This window comes from Musa acuminata, chromosome BXJ3-10 (assembly GCF_036884655.1).
Source record: "Musa acuminata AAA Group cultivar baxijiao chromosome BXJ3-10, Cavendish_Baxijiao_AAA, whole genome shotgun sequence".
Classification (NCBI taxonomy): domain Eukaryota; kingdom Viridiplantae; phylum Streptophyta; class Magnoliopsida; order Zingiberales; family Musaceae; genus Musa; species Musa acuminata.
The window spans coordinates 29,423,924-29,440,315 of NC_088358.1; the positions used below are offsets into that span (position 1 = coordinate 29,423,924).

The following is a 16,392-nucleotide window of genomic DNA, read 5'->3' on the forward strand; positions in this document are numbered from 1 at the left end:
TTCTCTGTTTCTTATCATCCAAGGAAGGACTCACCAGTCACACACACAGCTAATCTCAGTGATTTGACTATCATTTATTATAATATAAAGACATACAAATTTAATCAACTTTAATGCATTTTAACAATTATGATGATGAGAAAATTTAAGAGGATTTTTTGATCCCACCATAGTCACTATATGAACACTAGTAGTCATTATTGATTGATATCCACTCTAATAACACTAATTGGGCACATTATAGGCTCAAGGGATCTTTTATGGCCCATTAGGCCCAAATCCAATTAGGGGACGTCACGCGCGCATCACGTGATCACCTTGAAAATATTGCGCACCCTGTTCTCGTGCGCTTTGAAGCAAAAGGGCAATTCCGTCTGTTGAGTCGGCTTCTCACCGCCTTCGGCCCGTGGCGGTGGAGTTCTTCCGAGAAACGGCCATTGGCCCGTCGGCCGTGGAAGCGGGCGAAAGATGGATCTTCCGCCGACGGTGCTCGTCCATGGGATCCCCTGGGCGGCGTGGCGTGGCGCTGTGCGGAGCGTCGGTTCCCTTTCTTTCTCTAGCTAGGGTTACGGGTCTTCGTTCAGGTGACCTCCATTCCCTCCCCGTTCATTTCTTTCTTCGTCGTGGACGAGTCTTGAAATCACTCGGTTAGAGATATGATGGCAATGGCTGCTGTCGAACTGCGAGTTGTAATTTGCTTTCTTGATGAGAGGCGGGGGATTGGGATTGGTTGGTAGATTGACGATGTTGAGTGCTAATTATGATTGGTGATCAGATCGGAACTTGTTTCTTAATTTGCTAATTATAGTTTGTGTTCTAATATGGATAGCTAGGAATATAACTATAGGTGTTAAATTATTAAGATTCAAGTGAGTCACTCAGGCTACTGTTTTGACTACTGTAGAGTGTTCATATGAACAGTTTGATATCCTTTGAGTACAAATACTTACAGTTCCGAACACAACTTTATGTTTACCTTCAGCAGATTTCATAAGTATTATGGCAGACTGGAAAATCTACAGTGTTGAAACATTGAAAGAATTCTGAAGGAATCACCTTTTGGCTGCTGAATTAGGTCTTTCTTTGTGATTTATATTCATTCATACTTATTAAATTGGTGTTAGGCTGCCGTGTCTAAATTGTTTTTCCACTGGTTCACTCTTGCATCTTGGTTAGGTTACTACCAATTCAGCCTAACCAACTGATGGAAATGTTGGTCATGGGACTTTACTATGGAGTTGACGACTGATAGGTGTCAGATGTAGATAAAAAGCTCATACCTCGGTTGTATAGTTCCACATTGAGACATAAAGAACAAAGCAAGACATAGTGGAGCTTTTTTTTTCATTATTATTTATGCCATTGCTATCAACAGAAAGTAGGAGGTCATTTCTTGCTTCTTAGTCATCACACCAGAAAGTCCTGGTGACAAGGCATTTTGATGTATTTTATTCAGGCATATAGTGAATGTAATGGAATTGCTGTGTGGTCACTTCACAGATACTTTGCGTTTTCAGATAACTACTGCAAGGTTGATTCAGATAGATTAGGGGATTGGAAGCTAAGGTATTTATGGCTCTGATAAAATCATACAGCAATGATAATCCTCTCTTTGGATGCTTAGATGTCGGTCTAGAGCAAAAAAAAAAAAAAGACAAAACCATATGTTTTTTACCACATATTCTTTGGTAGGACATATTTCCATTGTCACTCCACTCTCTACTACTTAATCACTCAAATTAGATGATGATAGTCCTACTATGAATCCTACACAATACCGACAAGTATTTGGTTCCTTACAGTACTTATCTTTTACACGTTCGGATATCTCGTTTGTCATCAACAAATTATCACAATTCATGCATCGACCACCCGTTATACATTGGTTTGCAGTAAAACGAGTGTTGCTATATCTCAAAGGGACTCTCAATCACGGACTTCTTCTTCGTAAAGTCTAGATGACTTATGTCAAGTTTGAAACTGTATTATACTCTATAATGTCAGTTTGATGTGGTTTTACGTAAGCTTTCCATTCTGCTCCATGTGATTACACTTGGCTTGTTACCTTTTTTTATTTTTTATTTTTGTCAGTGCCCTTCAACATCATTACTTGTGAAAATTCTTTCTTCTGTTTGGTGTAACTCAATTAAACACGTCAAATTTAATGAGCTGGTTTTTGAGGTAGCTTATTTTCTAAAGTTAGGTTTAGTATCTAAAACAAGGCATCTATATGAGAAGTCTGATATTAATTTTTAGCTTGTTTGGTATCTGTACTTTGCAAGCTTTTTAAAGCATATATTTTGTGGTCGAGTTTCAGTTTTGGATACTCATAGGTTTGCTTTTATAATATGCCTTGGCCATCTCTTTGCTCATTTGTCAAACCATTTGATGATGCGTGTTATTTTAGCTCAAATACGTTTGAAATTAAGGCTTGCTTACATTTTTTTTCTCATGAACTTTAGGTGTTGCATGCTTGTGATATGAGAGAAGTGCTGTATTTAGACATTGGATGCATACAATCCATAATATGGAATACACCTGTTATTCACTGAGAATAGTTTTGGTAAACTCACGAGAGAAGTTTACCGTCAGAGGCACTGCATCCAGGCGCATGATGCAAATTTCATGATCTCTGGTACGTAGTCAGTTCTGGTAGGTGACCGCCTTCAAAGTGCAGACAGATGCACTGAAATAAAACTGTGATAGAGCTAGTTGATCGAGAACGACTGTTTAATCAAAGTGTCATAGAAATAAGAATTATTTGCATTAGTATTAAATTCAGTAATTAATAATACTGTAGAAAGATTGTGATAGTAAAGTTGCAAAGCTTCTCCTTTATTATCTATCTTGCCTCAAATAAAATGTAGATTCTTCACTGCTTTGGATGGCATTTTGCTGAAGAGGAAATATGAGATGATGGATGGCTAGGCGGCATTTTCTCGGGTACTTGTTGCAAGTGTTGAAGGTGACATATCAAGAGAACCATTTATTTAAAAGGGCATCCTCCTCCTCCACAAAAGTACTCAAAGGTATGTTACAGTCCCTCCGCCGACTCTCATTCCTCTTCTAGATATTATAATTATCATTATTTTCTGATGGTCACATGATGATGAGAGTTGGTAATTTTCTATGTTGCGTCATAGCTTTCTGCTAATCTAATTCCTTTTGGATTGCCAACATCAAAATCGACAGGCCATCTTGATTTGACCAGACAGTCCATTGTGAGCCATTAAACCGTAACATAAATTTCATTGCAATGAGTGAGGGGGGGGGGGGGGGGGGGGGGGGGCGGTAATATTTCCTGGAAGTGGAGGTGGATAATATAGGGTAAGGCATGCTCAAAGTTGGTTCAGTAAAAAACCTTCCCTAGCTAGCCAACTTAAAGATGGAGATGTGAAATATGAATCCACGAGGCTTAAATGATAGGTTGGAGAACTTCAATTCACAGGTTTTATGACCTCCCCGACCGAGTTGCCATCTCCTTACTTCTCTTGGCTTTGTGCTTTCTGGCCATCCTACACCACCCCCAGAAGTTCCAGTCCATGGATGCCACTTGTCCATGGCTGCCTAATTTATGTGAAGTAGAGGTTCACAGGCTTCGCTTCATCTCATCGGAGGGCCATCGTGCCCGAGAGAGAGACGAGCACTCACGCCTCCATGCCTGCTGCCCATCAACCCTGTCTTCCCTTCACCGTTGGAATATCGCAGGTCTTCCGTTGGGTTCACCATGCTCCTTTAAGGCTGCAGCTTAAACCGGACCGGATGATGACTTGACCTTAGGCAGGAAAGAATTAGACCACAGCTGTTCACCATGACCATGCATCCAAGAAAGGAGGCCACAGGATTTGAGGATAGCAAGTACCTGCTCCTGCTTCCCTACCTGACAGGAACAGTGTCATCATCAGTCTGCCAAGGCCTACCAATCAATCCCCTCCTAATTACTTAAATCTAACCATTGTGGGGTGTTTCAGCATGTATCCTTCAACCAGTCATGGATATATTCTGAGAGGAGGGCACCGGCTCGTTCATGTACACCTTTCTTCCCCTCCTCCGTTTCATCATTTTATTTTATTGTGATGGGAGAGACTGTCGAGAGCTTGAGTTGCCTGAAGCCCTTCCTCTCCTGCGTGGAAATGGACCCGAGCTTGGAGCTGATGGGCCAACTCGAAGAGCTAAATGGATCCGCCATGGAGATTCCAGACTCCGGAGTCGTGGGATTTTTCAGCGAGGATTACTTGTCCCACCAGTCTGACCTCGGCATGCCTTTTCCGGATCACGTGTCTGGTTTGTTGCCGGCAGAATGCCAAACACCCGCGGCGCCGCCGCAGTCCAAGGCGTCTGTAGCTGAGCAGAGTCAGGGAGACAGGAAAAGGAAGGGCATGGAGGCGCCTGTGCCTGAGCAGAGTCAGGGAGACAGGAGAAGGAAGGGCATGGAGGCGCCTGTTTCTAACAGCGAACACGCTTCGGCAGCTCTTTCGGAGTCCGGCTTGCGAGTGCTCGAGATCAAGAAGAATAGTAGTAACGTACGCTGTCCTATGCTTATTGTTCGATTGTCTATAATCTTATATTCTTTGGAGGTGCAAGCAACGTTTTCTTTCTTTCGTTCCTTCTTCTTGGATTTTACCTACCAGCGCTCAGGGGGTGGGAAGAGAGCGAGAGGCAATTCGAGGAAAGCGGAGAAGCTCAAAGAGGTGGTTCATGTGAGGGCAAGAAGAGGCCAAGCCACTGACAGCCACAGCCTAGCCGAGAGGGTGAGCGCGGAAACTCCCATCACCGACAAAGAAACTAGTGTTGATCGACTAATAGCATTCATCAGTTTGATGATTTTTTTACCTGTTTGTTTATACATGATTCGTTAATGGCTTCAGGTGAGAAGAGAGAGGATTAATGAAAGAATGCGCTGTTTACAAGGCCTGGTTCCCGGCTGCTACAAGGTAAATATAGCCCACAAGGAAGCTTGTCGGCTTTTGTTACGCGCAATTCAATAATTACTTTGTGAATATTCTAAAGAGAGGCCATGGTGATTACAGGCCATGGGCATGGCCGGAATGCTCGACGAGATAATTAACTATGTACAATCACTGCAGAACCAAGTTGAGGTAAGACTTGTTCATGATCCGAGGGGTTTTCTTGTCACTCTGTTTTGCTTTCTTCAGCACCTGCTGTTTTGTCTTGGTACAGTTCCTTTCGCTGAAACTTTCGGCTGCAAGCTCCTTCTACGACTGCTGCTTCGACATGGGCATGGAGACTCTCTCCACACCACAGGTGATCCTTGCCGTGTGAATATATAGTCCATGTGCGATTCCATTGGGGAGAGAGGCAGAAGAGCGAGGACCACTCCCTTGTTCTTATGCTCTCTCACACCCACACACATCACAACAACAATTTTATGAAAGGTTATGCCAAAGTGATACCAATACGGTTGATGTGATGATACCAATGATTTTAACCACACCTCTGCAGTTGCTGTGATACCAATGACTGAGCATGCTAAGAAATGAATTGATTGATCGTGCCACTTCTAACGACTATAGTGAACTTAACATCCTCCAATGGCCCAGGGTTTGGAGTTAATATAATTTAGCTAGGTAATGTTAAATACTCGGAGTCAACCTAATTATGTGCTTTAAGAAGAGTTCATCCTTCTGTGATGGATGCCAGCCACTGGCTTCTTCTTGTGTTGTACTCTGCCGCACATTAATGCACTGTAAAACATAGTCGTAATGAAGTTGATTTGTGTACCTGAGATTGTTCATATATACACACCCCTACTTGTGGAGTTAATGCCTGAAGGGACACTAGTCCTTGCTTCTCATATATCTGCAGGCAGGTGATGGGCAGGAGACAGATGAGGCAGCTGTGAGACCGGTGCGAGAGGAGTATGGGGGTTGTACCACCGGCTTTCCTCTGTAGTTTGTCCTTTCGCATCTCTCTCTCTCTCTCTCTCTCTCTCTCTCTCTTTGCTTCGACTGCCATTTCTGATTACATCTACTCGTGCATGGCACACATGTATTTTCCCATGCACATATATATATATATATATATATATATATATATATAAGCTTTACTTCTTTTTGTGTTTGCCGTGTTTGCATCTGTCCACTTTGACTAAGTACTTGATGTTGCTATCTATCTCAACTGAATGGCAAGAAATAAGCCACGTTTTTTAGCATGATTTATTTAAATTAGATCTGATGTGGCAGGCGTAACTCTATCTGTAAAGAGCTCTGTTGTACGTGCCGTGTCAGATGGTGACACTACTACTTTCTTCGACTAGTTGTTTTCCTTCTTCGTTATCTTTGTTGGATCGTTTGAGATCGCAATCTTACGAGCAGATGCTAAACGAGGGTAGAGAGAAATTTTGACTTGTGGAAAGTCTATATACTATAGAGACGTGTAAGAAATTGTCCATTTTTAGGTTGGATATTATTATTGTCCATGAACCTCCAAAAGACACCAATTAAGGATACAGTTAACGAGACAAAATATGCTTGTCAACATAGATTTCTTATTAACGTAAACGGAAGGAGACATTAAGAATCTGAGAGTACATTTTAGTATGTGGACATGACGGACGTGGTCATCCACATCCGAGAACTTCCAAATCGCATCGGCAGAACAATCAATTTCCATCCACAGTGCCCCCAAAGGGGAATGCACGGCGTTCCTTTTGCATGGCACCCACCCGCGTGCTTGCAATGAAAGACATCCCAATCATGAGAGCCTCAAGCCGAAACCTACGTACGTGTCATCACTCGTTACCATGCACACGTAGCGAGAGAGTTTGGCCAACACTCACGTGATCAGTAATGATCATATTTTCCTCGACATAATTGATCGAGAAGCATTCCCATGTTGCGATGAACTTCTCAGGTCGCTTGGCTGCAGACCGAGCTTCCTTTGCCTTGTCCCGAAGAAGTGCCCCCCCATGGAGGATGATGATGACTCCTCGCTTGGCAATCTTGCAGCCGTACCAAATGAGACATCTTGACGGCTCGAACAAGGATGGATTAGCTGACGCCAGAGAAATAAATGCCACAGCGCCCGTGAAAGGAACAACTCGGATGGCGAATGATCGCCGACGAGGAAGCTTCGTCGATGGACGTTATCCTTCCTGCGGGCCGGAGAAGCGACAGAGAGGCTGTCGATGGCTAGGCAGCTCCAGTGCACGGTGGAACGTGGCGGCAGATGCAGTGCTCTCGATGATGCATGGAGTCATTGGAAATGGAACTCGCCGGAAATGTTATGGGCGAGATCGGAGGCAGCGGAACGTAGGAAGGAGCTCCTTTTTGACCTGTGTCGGAGGAGTCCTCATGACCTCCATGTGGTGGGAAGCATCGACTGGTCCTACTCAATAATAATTGGCGTGTAATACGTAAAGATTGTGAAGAATGGGCATGGAAGAGTTCAAAGAAGCTCTTTATTTCTTGCTTTCGGCTTTTGCCTTCCTTGTTCAATCTCAATACCCAATCTGTTGGGCGTAGAAGAGACGAAGATGAGTTGGTGGTTGATGAACAAGCCAAGCCGTGCATGCTGCATGAAAAAGGCAGGCTGTTGCTAAATTGCTGAGCCTTCGGCAGGCAACCTTTTGTTTTTGTATTTGTCAGGAATCGAAAGAGCTGAATGATAGATATATTTTGTATTTTGCAACATAACAACTTAAGCTTTTAGATATTGTATTATTGATCAGTTGGATTGGGACTCGAATTCTTAAAAGTCATCAACATGTTTGACATGCATATATTAAGATTTAATCTAAACATGCACTGCAGATTATTTTCAATCTAAAACTTGGTGTATCGACAATATGAGCACAACATGGAGAGCCTTAGGGTGAAGTTTAGGTTCCAAGAGAATGGGGATGAGCTCTATGATGTTGTAATGAATAGAGCCCCCAACGCTCTGTATCTGTGTGTTAGTACTGGAATTGAAACATAGTTCTAAGTTCTGTAGCAACAGCAGCCCCGCCGTTTCAATGAACACATTAATATAATCTCAACCTTGGAAACCATTCACAATATGTGTATGTGTGTGGGTAAATTCCAAGTAAATATATATAGCTATAGCTACTGATCATGCAAGTAGTACCATTGTCAAAGATTCAACAGCAACAAACCCACCACAGGAAAATAATCATAAAGCTAAACGGTTAACGGCAATCAGAAATCATGAGCTTAAGTTGTGAATCCAATTCAATCCACAATTAAGGTTACTGAGCAACAGGAAACCTATTGAACAAGATCCGCTTTGCTATGAAGAAGAAGATACACGAGAATTTTAGTCTGAATAAAACCATTTCGATCGACCTATATCTCAAAACTAATTAAGAAATAAGTTCCCTTTCCTAAAGACCTGAGGATGTTGTGATGGTCATTTCTAGGTATCTCCTTCCAAGATGAAAACCAATGTTATAGGATGTAACCTTCTCGTGCTTTCTTGTTCTCTCTCTTTAGTTACCAATATGAGGTTGAATGAAGTTCTTCACAGAGGATTGAAGAGAACTAAACACCACACGAAGTTTCTCCCAGTCAAAAGACTCCAAACTTGGGAAGAGGGCAAAATAGATTCCAACCGCAAGCACAAGCACAAAAACACCACCCTTCATGTAGCCAGAATGATGTGCTAACTTCCCAAGGATTGCCTTGCAGCATTTATCTGCATCCTTGATTGATGTTAGTTTGCTGGCATTCATATCCTGAGACAGGGCTTCCTCATTCTGCATAACAGGAAGTACAAAAGGGCACCAAATATTTCAGACTCTGATCCACACACATACTAATATAATTGAAATTAACAACCAATTCCGTGGTTCCGATATTAAGTACCAATTATTCAAACCAAAGAGCATGTGTCAAGCAACTGATACAACATCCAGAAACAAAATTATTGGAAGTGATTACTTACTTTAGCCCTCAAATTCTTAAGTGTTACTCTAAGAGCTTCGGGAGAGATTTTGGATGCGCAACTTTTCCATTCGCTCGAGAGTTTATGGAGAACAACAGTACTTGCATCAACATTCTCTAGGTGAAGTTTTTCCTTCACAATCAACCAGTTAAAGCAGTCAGAATGGTTTCTTTGAAAAAGGATAAGAATGAGAAATTTAAATCTCTACAAGAACAACTCACCCACTGCCTGTAACACTCAGCATTTTGAGTCAAACACCAGATGAATATATCTGCCGCTTCTTTTGTTAGCTCTGGAATGTCTGCAAATAGGTGGCAGTTACCAATAAAGCCATAAAAATTGGAGCATCAATCTAGAACATATGTACAATGCCAAGGATTTCAGCTATACTTTGTTGAATTGCAACAACAGCAGCAGGCAAAAGCTGCTGTGATGCTTGTTTCGTAGTTTTCGTCCCAGGAGAACCTGCGAGAGCCAGCTCCTTTAGAGTAGGATACACCGCTTTAAATCTCTCTGTGGCCTGCAAAATCCCACAATTCAGGAATGCTAGTCTTAAACTTTAAACTGGATGATAGGCAGCATCTCATACAGAAACAAACAGACCTTGACCAGTGCCGCAGGAGCAGGAAAAGTCATTTGCATAAGCAAATCAAGTGCAGTAGGTGGCACTAGGCGTTCCCCCTTTCTGACAGCACCATTTAATAAAATAGCTCGAGCTTTCGGTCCTGCAAGAATTCTACAAACAAAATGCAAAACTAAATTTTGAATCAAACACCAAAACAACACACTTATTATTAGGTCAACTTAACATTAGAGCAAACCTCTCAACCAATTGCAAAACCAGGTCCCGAGATTGTGGGTTCGCCTGCAATTTTCCACAAACTACAGGAAATAGGTAATGTGCCCATGAGTACATTCCGACAACTGGATCACCCTGCGAAGCCTATCAAAATAGAAATCTTCTCAATTTAACAACAATATTACATTGTAGCCTTGCAACCTTGAGTCGAACATTCAATTTGGACGTTTTACAAATCACCTGAGCAATAACCCAAACAAGAACTGGGAGTTTCTCTTGTCCTTGATATCGAGGGTTGTCCCTTAATTTGGGCAAAAGGTTTACAAGTGTGTCAGGCTTCCGTCTTAAGGTCATTGCCAGAACAACAAATATTGCAACCTGTAGTTGGTATAATCACATGCAATAATATTAGTGAAAACTCCAACTTGCTATCTATAAGAGGACTTCTCTCAAAGGCACTTGCAAGACATTTGACATAAACATATAATATCAATTTGCTGCATAAAATTCATGAATTCAAGAAAATTGCTTGAATGTAATTGCAAATTAAACATATAAAACCTGCATTTATATGTGGAAGTTTCGGATGCGATTTGCTATTGCAATTAAAAAAAACATTCCTATAATGAACTTGCTGTTGTTACTGTGATGAAGACCAAAACTAGAAAAGATATATGGCGCAGACTTAAATTTTCCTAAAGCATGTTGAAAACATGGTTGTCTGCTAAGTCATCAAGGAGAAGGGTCATACAAGGATTAAGGAACAGCAGGAATCAACAAGAATGTAAGCTAATATTGGGAGAAAAACACATAGAAAGAGAGAAGAGCAGATGGATCAATCTAGAAGGAAAGCAAGATTGAGAAAAAGCATGGAACAACTACATCTTTGTGTTCCTTATTTCTGTCACTATTCCATGCCGTCTCTTAGTCTCAGTGTTAGCCCTATCGAACAATTGCTCGCTTCATTGTCTTATGCCTTGAGACTCTTCCATGTCTTCCCACCACCTGCCTCTCTCTCACACATTTATGGCATAGCCCAAGACAAACAAGGTATAGTGGAAGCACTCGAAACAGTAGTTACCCCCCACTATTATCGCCACGAACCACAAACATAAGCATAAACACCAATGTAAGCACACACGGTCATGCATACATGTGCAAACATACATAGAAATGCACACAAGCGCACATAGGCATAAACACATGCAGAGATGCACACGAACACGCACAGGTGCACATGCACGTACGCATATGAGTGCACATGTTAATCTCTAAATATTCTTCAGATCGTGGTCATCAATGCATACACGTTAGCCATCACGCAAAACTTCTCCTGTAACATGATGATTGAATGCTTACCAAAAGACTGGTGAGAGTAGGTTATTATTGTTTTGTTTTTGGTTGTCCTGAATCCAAAACCTACTGATCATAATTACACCAGTTTGTTTTTTCACTCCTTTATATATTAAAAAATCTTAATTACCTGAAATAAAAAAAGACACATTTTGAAATAACATGAAATTTAGTGATGCTTCTTAAGGATATCACAGATGTTTTTTTTTTTTGTTGCAGGCCTCATCAGGAATCTAGACAAGTGGCCAAGAAACATAGAATCCAGAAAGAAGAGAAAATATGTAAAGAAAATAGTAGAAACCACAACAACAAAAGAAAAAACAACTTTAAAAATATATGAAATAGAATAAGAAAACAGAAAGGAATGATAAAATGGCCATGCTAGGCCTTTATAACATTCTTGATAATTATTATTGGCTAGTGGCTGCATTATAGCCTGTACTAGCCTACTAGGTTATATAATCAACGTACACCATTGTAAATTTATTAGATTGCATGTCTAGCCCTCGATGCTATAGCTCTGAAGATTCATTTTTCTTTTTCTTTCTTTTTCCTTCTTTTGTTTATACCTTGGTGCTACTCAGCATTTGTAGCCTGCAGCCAGCTATGAAACACAAATTGATTGGCATAGGGTGAATGAGGAATGACCATACTTTAAGGCCTGTGTTACATCCTCCATGGCAATTAGTGGCCAATGGCTTCATACATGAATAGCCACATTAGATTAATTACCAATGTATATGCCATATGAAGTTACAGATTACATGTCAATAGCCCTATAGATCTCTTTCTTTTCTTTTTTTTCTTATTTTGTATATATCTTAGTGTTATTTGCCATATGAAGTATGTGATCAACTATGAAACATTAATTTACTAGGTCAAAGAACAACACTACAAACCAAATTACAAAATATGCCTCTTATATTCAGAAGGTATGAAATGAAGAGTGTTACAGTAAGTACCCCTTCATAAGCTAATCATAGATGAGTGGTGAATTTGGCGTAACACCTTTCTTTTATCTTACTTTCGTATCATTAAAAAGTTTCAACCCATTAATCGATCACAGGATGTTTGGATGAGGTATGTAAATATTTTCATGGTTGATTATACAACCAGAATTGCCAATATAGAACTTCTTCTGATTGCCGCTATATAGTTCTTGCTTTCTCTGATCTCAGGTACTAATCAATATTTAATTATCTATTGAAAATTTCCATGGAAGAATCTCATTTCTTTGCATACAATTCCTTAGGTAGAAGTAGGAGTTCAAGTTGCATCAGACTCTGTTTCATGCAAAGATGAATACATAAAAGGATGCTCAAGAGCTGGAAACTTAATTAATAAAATAATCTAAAATGCCTTTTCTTAATGTCTTTATTTTTCCTTGTAAGCTCATTGATCAGAAATGATTCCTCGTTAAACTAGACAAAACTACAAAAGCTGCAATATATATGCTTTAGATAAAATTTTCAAGAGGTTAGTGATCAAACATGATTGGCATACATACTTTTCCTTGCAGAATATGTATAACAAAAGAAGGGCTTAAAGGATATTGGAAAAGATTAAAGTGATATGCATTAGAAAAGATGGAATATCTGGTAAATTTGGAGGGGCTCTTGTGCATGGGTTGGAATAAAATAACCATCTGAAAAAACAGGTGCAATTTTCAGTCTGATGAGTTCTATTTCGCAAGCAATCATATTCCTCTAAAATTTTACTAGCATATATTCCACAATCGGGGTGAAGGATAGGAAAATCTAGTAGAATATTACTTGACTATTTGATGGAGTGTGTTGAACAGATTTCTTGGAACCCTTGGCAGCTGACTGTTGACTTCCCAGTTCAGCAAGGATGCCATCCAGGCACCATAAAACAAAATTTCCCAAAGCTTCAGGAGATTTCAATGCGATCCAGCCAACCGAAGTCTTGCAAACAGATTCAGATATATGGCACAAGGGAATCTGTTCCAGATTAATGAACATGAATTAGATTTGTAATGGTATGCTAAGAAATATGCACAAGAAACACAACAAGAGATATATAAGAAAAAACTTAAAAAAACTCATATCCATAGAGACAAATGGCATAAAGCGACGCAAGTAATATGGTGCATCTTATAACTAGAATTAGCATTCTTAAAATGTATGACATCACTGCAGGATATCATGTACAAAAAGTCATGATTTAGACAGGGTCAGCTCTTCAAAACTGGAGATGGGAAAACTGCTCGTCGGTGTCAAACTGCCAGAAAACTTATATCATCACAAGAATTCACAACTAAAAAAAAAAAACACAGCAGTTTCACAAAAAATTGTTTTCGATCCTAGCATTGATCATCTTTCAATTATATATTGTTATTTGAATTACATGGAAATTTGTGCATTACATACAAGCAATGCTGGCCAATAGTATTAAATGATAGCATTTAATACTATTTCCTCTTTAAACGAGCAACCTTTACTGGCAAAGCAAGTGGAAAATTTTCCTGCTGCTTGACTTATTAACTAAGAAATGACATTCTTGGATACAATGAAGAATCAACTAGTGAAGCATCTAAAAAGCTATGGACACAAAGTGGACTGCAACACTATGAAACACTAAGCATGAAAACTAGTAAAGTTGGCTTTGAAGAAATATCTCCATGTGCATATAGTAAATAGCAAGCAGAGATCCTGGTTGATAAAAACATGTTTGAAGCTATTTGTTTGTTATTAGCTACAAGGTTGCAATCAATGTAGAAACAAATTAACATCAAGCAAGAAAATTTGGTACTGATCAATAACAAATATGGTACATAATCATGGGTCAAAATGATAGCTTTCCCAATTAAGTATTCACAACGCATGTTTTTAATTTACAAATCAATTTCGATGATGACTAATCAAGCATAAAGTTTTCTATTGACAAAGGAAGAGACTACGAAACGATATTAGGAAATGACAACATGATCGTCTTGAATAGTAGCAGAGATTTGAGGACCGAACATTCGAGGCAGAACAAGCTTACATCAGCGATCTTAGCAACAGGGGATTCCTTGAACATCTTAGTCCATGGAAACTGTGATGCGCTGACAGAGGCAAAGGATCGCGCGAAAAAATCCGCAAATCGCATGAGTTGAATATCCTGTTGGGATTCGTACAAAGCCTGAAAAGATAAAAGATTATAAGATAAAGAACCTTTAACAGAAACCTGTATAACTCGTAAATTGAATCGATCTTCTTAACATTAGATTAAGAGATTTTATATGTTCATGTATAAAAACAGATCCGGTTCTCACCGAGATTTCGGCAAGAAATGCATCCAGATCGGCCGCATCGATCTTGGCGGCGGCCTCGGCGACCGTCACCTTAGGCTTCTTTGGTTTCTTCTGCTTCTCTTTCTTCGGTGCCTCCCCTCCGTTCTCCTGGGCCCCGCGAACGTCCTCCGGCCCGCTATCGTCGTCCTCATCATCCGACGCGGCCGGGGCGAGCCTGGATCTGTCACCACCGGCCTCAGCGGCAGCCGCCGCCGCAGCGGCGGACTCGATGGCGCGCCGCCGCTCGCGGGCCTTCTCCTCGAGGGAATCGAAGACATGGGATCGATCGTTGGGGTGGGGGAGCCCGTCGGGGAGGTTACGATCAGGATCGGCGGGCGGCTGGGGCCTGCGCTGGCGCTTGGCGTAGGTGACCTTCTGCCAGCCGTGGTTGGGGCTGGGGTCAGCGATGGTGACCGCGCCGTCGAGGGAGGATGAATCGATGGTGTCTTTCATGGCGTCGTGTCAAAATGTGGGGGAGGAATTGGAGGCGAGTTCGCTCAACAATAAATAGCAGAGAGAGAGAGAGAGAGAGAGAGAGAGGGAGGGGAGGAGGGGGTGCTGCCACTTAGGCCGTGAACGGGTGTTCTAATTTCCAGGTTAGTATTTAGGAAAGGAAGGGGAAAATAAATCGCGTAATTATCTTTTTTTTATTGGATAATTTACCGATAAAAGCGCTAATGAGTTTTTAAGTGACCTTATATTTAATTTTTTTTCTAATGAATTTTTAGGTATTATAAAAAACATCTTGAATAATATTGATGATTTTTAGTTTTAATTATATTTAACTTTTTTTTAAATAAATCGGATCAAAATATTTTAATTAAAATTTAACTATTCAATTTGATTTAATTCAGCCTTAGTTTATTTTTTATTTTTTTAAATTATCATCGTCTCTCCACTTCCGCTCTCTTTTCAATGTATTGCTTCTCTTTCTGCTTCACCTCCAATGTCATCTTCTTTTTCTTCTTATTGACTTCTTCTTTCTTTACCTTCGCCTTTTTATCCTCGTGACTTTTATCGTCATCTCCTCCTCTCTCTTGGCTTTCCTTCTCCCACTGCTCTCTGCCTCCTCTCCTCTTCTTTCGTCTCCTTCTCCTCACATAGTTTATTTAGAAAAACTTACTTAGATTATAAATTCAACATAAAAAAAATCTTAAAGAATAATCATTCTAATTTATATAAAAATTAAAAAAATATTAAATATATTAGTATCTTATCGCTAGTAGCTTCGAAGAATCTTGGATAGATTTGATGAAAATTTAAATAGTTACACTTGTGTTATGCTCGATCATATATTCAATTCAAAAATATTATATTTAAAATTTTAATTATCCTAAAATTATTTTAAAAAAAGTGATATTAAACATTATCATCTCACCGTAGCAGTTCGAAAGAAGTTTCAATAGATATGATGAAAATTTAGCAAGCAACACTCACTCACCGATTCAAACTATAAAATCATATTTAAATTTTTTATCGTAAAATCATAAGAAATAAAAATAATAATACTTGACATCTTAGAATTATATACCAGTAGTCTTAGAAAAATTTGGATGAATGTAGTGAAAATATCTTAGATACACTTAAATTATACTCATGTAGATTCAACGAAATTCCACTCAAACTTTTACGATCGGACTCATTCTAATCTGAATCGTGATGTTGAGATCGAACAGAAATAATTATGGGGGCACTATCTAATAAAAGCCTATAACTAAGGGTTTTTTTTATAAATTATTATTATTATTTTTATGCTTATATTATTTCATAATATTTGATATGAGCTATTTGTATTCTTATTCCACTAATGATGTGATAAGGTTTCCACCGATCATGACAACAACGTTATTAGATCACGCAATTAGGATTTCGAATGCGACAATAGTCGTGCTAATGATTTTTATGTCGTTGATCTATGGTTGGTGATAAGGTATATTTTGGGTCCATATCGCGTCACGAGCAATGCCACGTAGCGCTACAACCAGGAGCACCCCCACGCATTGAGCCAGAGACCGTATCAAGGCGTGGCTCGATACGTCCT

General features: G+C 39.9%; 2 protein-coding genes across 6 annotated transcripts; one reads left to right on the top strand and one right to left on the bottom strand.

The window, feature by feature from the left end:
- Positions 1-368: 368 nt before the first annotated feature.
- Positions 369-6,071, top strand: LOC135586045 (transcription factor BEE 3-like). 5 transcript variants are annotated; one of them, XM_065169756.1, is made up of 10 exons: positions 369-584; positions 2,463-2,635; positions 2,868-3,029; positions 3,193-4,029; positions 4,113-4,523; positions 4,632-4,751; positions 4,869-4,934; positions 5,031-5,099; positions 5,182-5,265; positions 5,803-6,071. In XM_065169756.1, exons 4-10 carry the CDS (start codon positions 3,973-3,975, stop codon positions 5,911-5,913), a joined length of 918 nt encoding a protein of 305 aa, XP_065025828.1. In that variant the 5' UTR covers positions 369-584; positions 2,463-2,635; positions 2,868-3,029; positions 3,193-3,972; the 3' UTR covers positions 5,914-6,071. The 5 variants fall into 5 exon arrangements, with proteins under 5 accessions (XP_065025828.1, XP_065025825.1, XP_065025831.1 ...); XM_065169753.1 differs by having other exon boundaries at positions 2,868-4,029; XM_065169759.1 differs by having other exon boundaries at positions 2,868-4,029; positions 5,827-6,071.
- Positions 6,072-8,231: 2,160 nt separating this feature from the next.
- LOC135650452 (uncharacterized) lies at positions 8,232-14,882 on the bottom strand. Its single transcript, XM_065169796.1, has 10 exons — positions 14,334-14,882; positions 14,063-14,200; positions 12,829-13,017; positions 9,944-10,081; positions 9,726-9,847; positions 9,508-9,640; positions 9,295-9,424; positions 9,126-9,205; positions 8,905-9,036; positions 8,232-8,716 (listed from the first exon to the last, which is right to left on the bottom strand). Exons 1-10 carry the CDS (start codon positions 14,802-14,804, stop codon positions 8,450-8,452), a joined length of 1,800 nt encoding a protein of 599 aa, XP_065025868.1. The 5' UTR covers positions 14,805-14,882; the 3' UTR covers positions 8,232-8,449.
- Between the last annotated feature and the right edge of the window lie 1,510 nt (positions 14,883-16,392).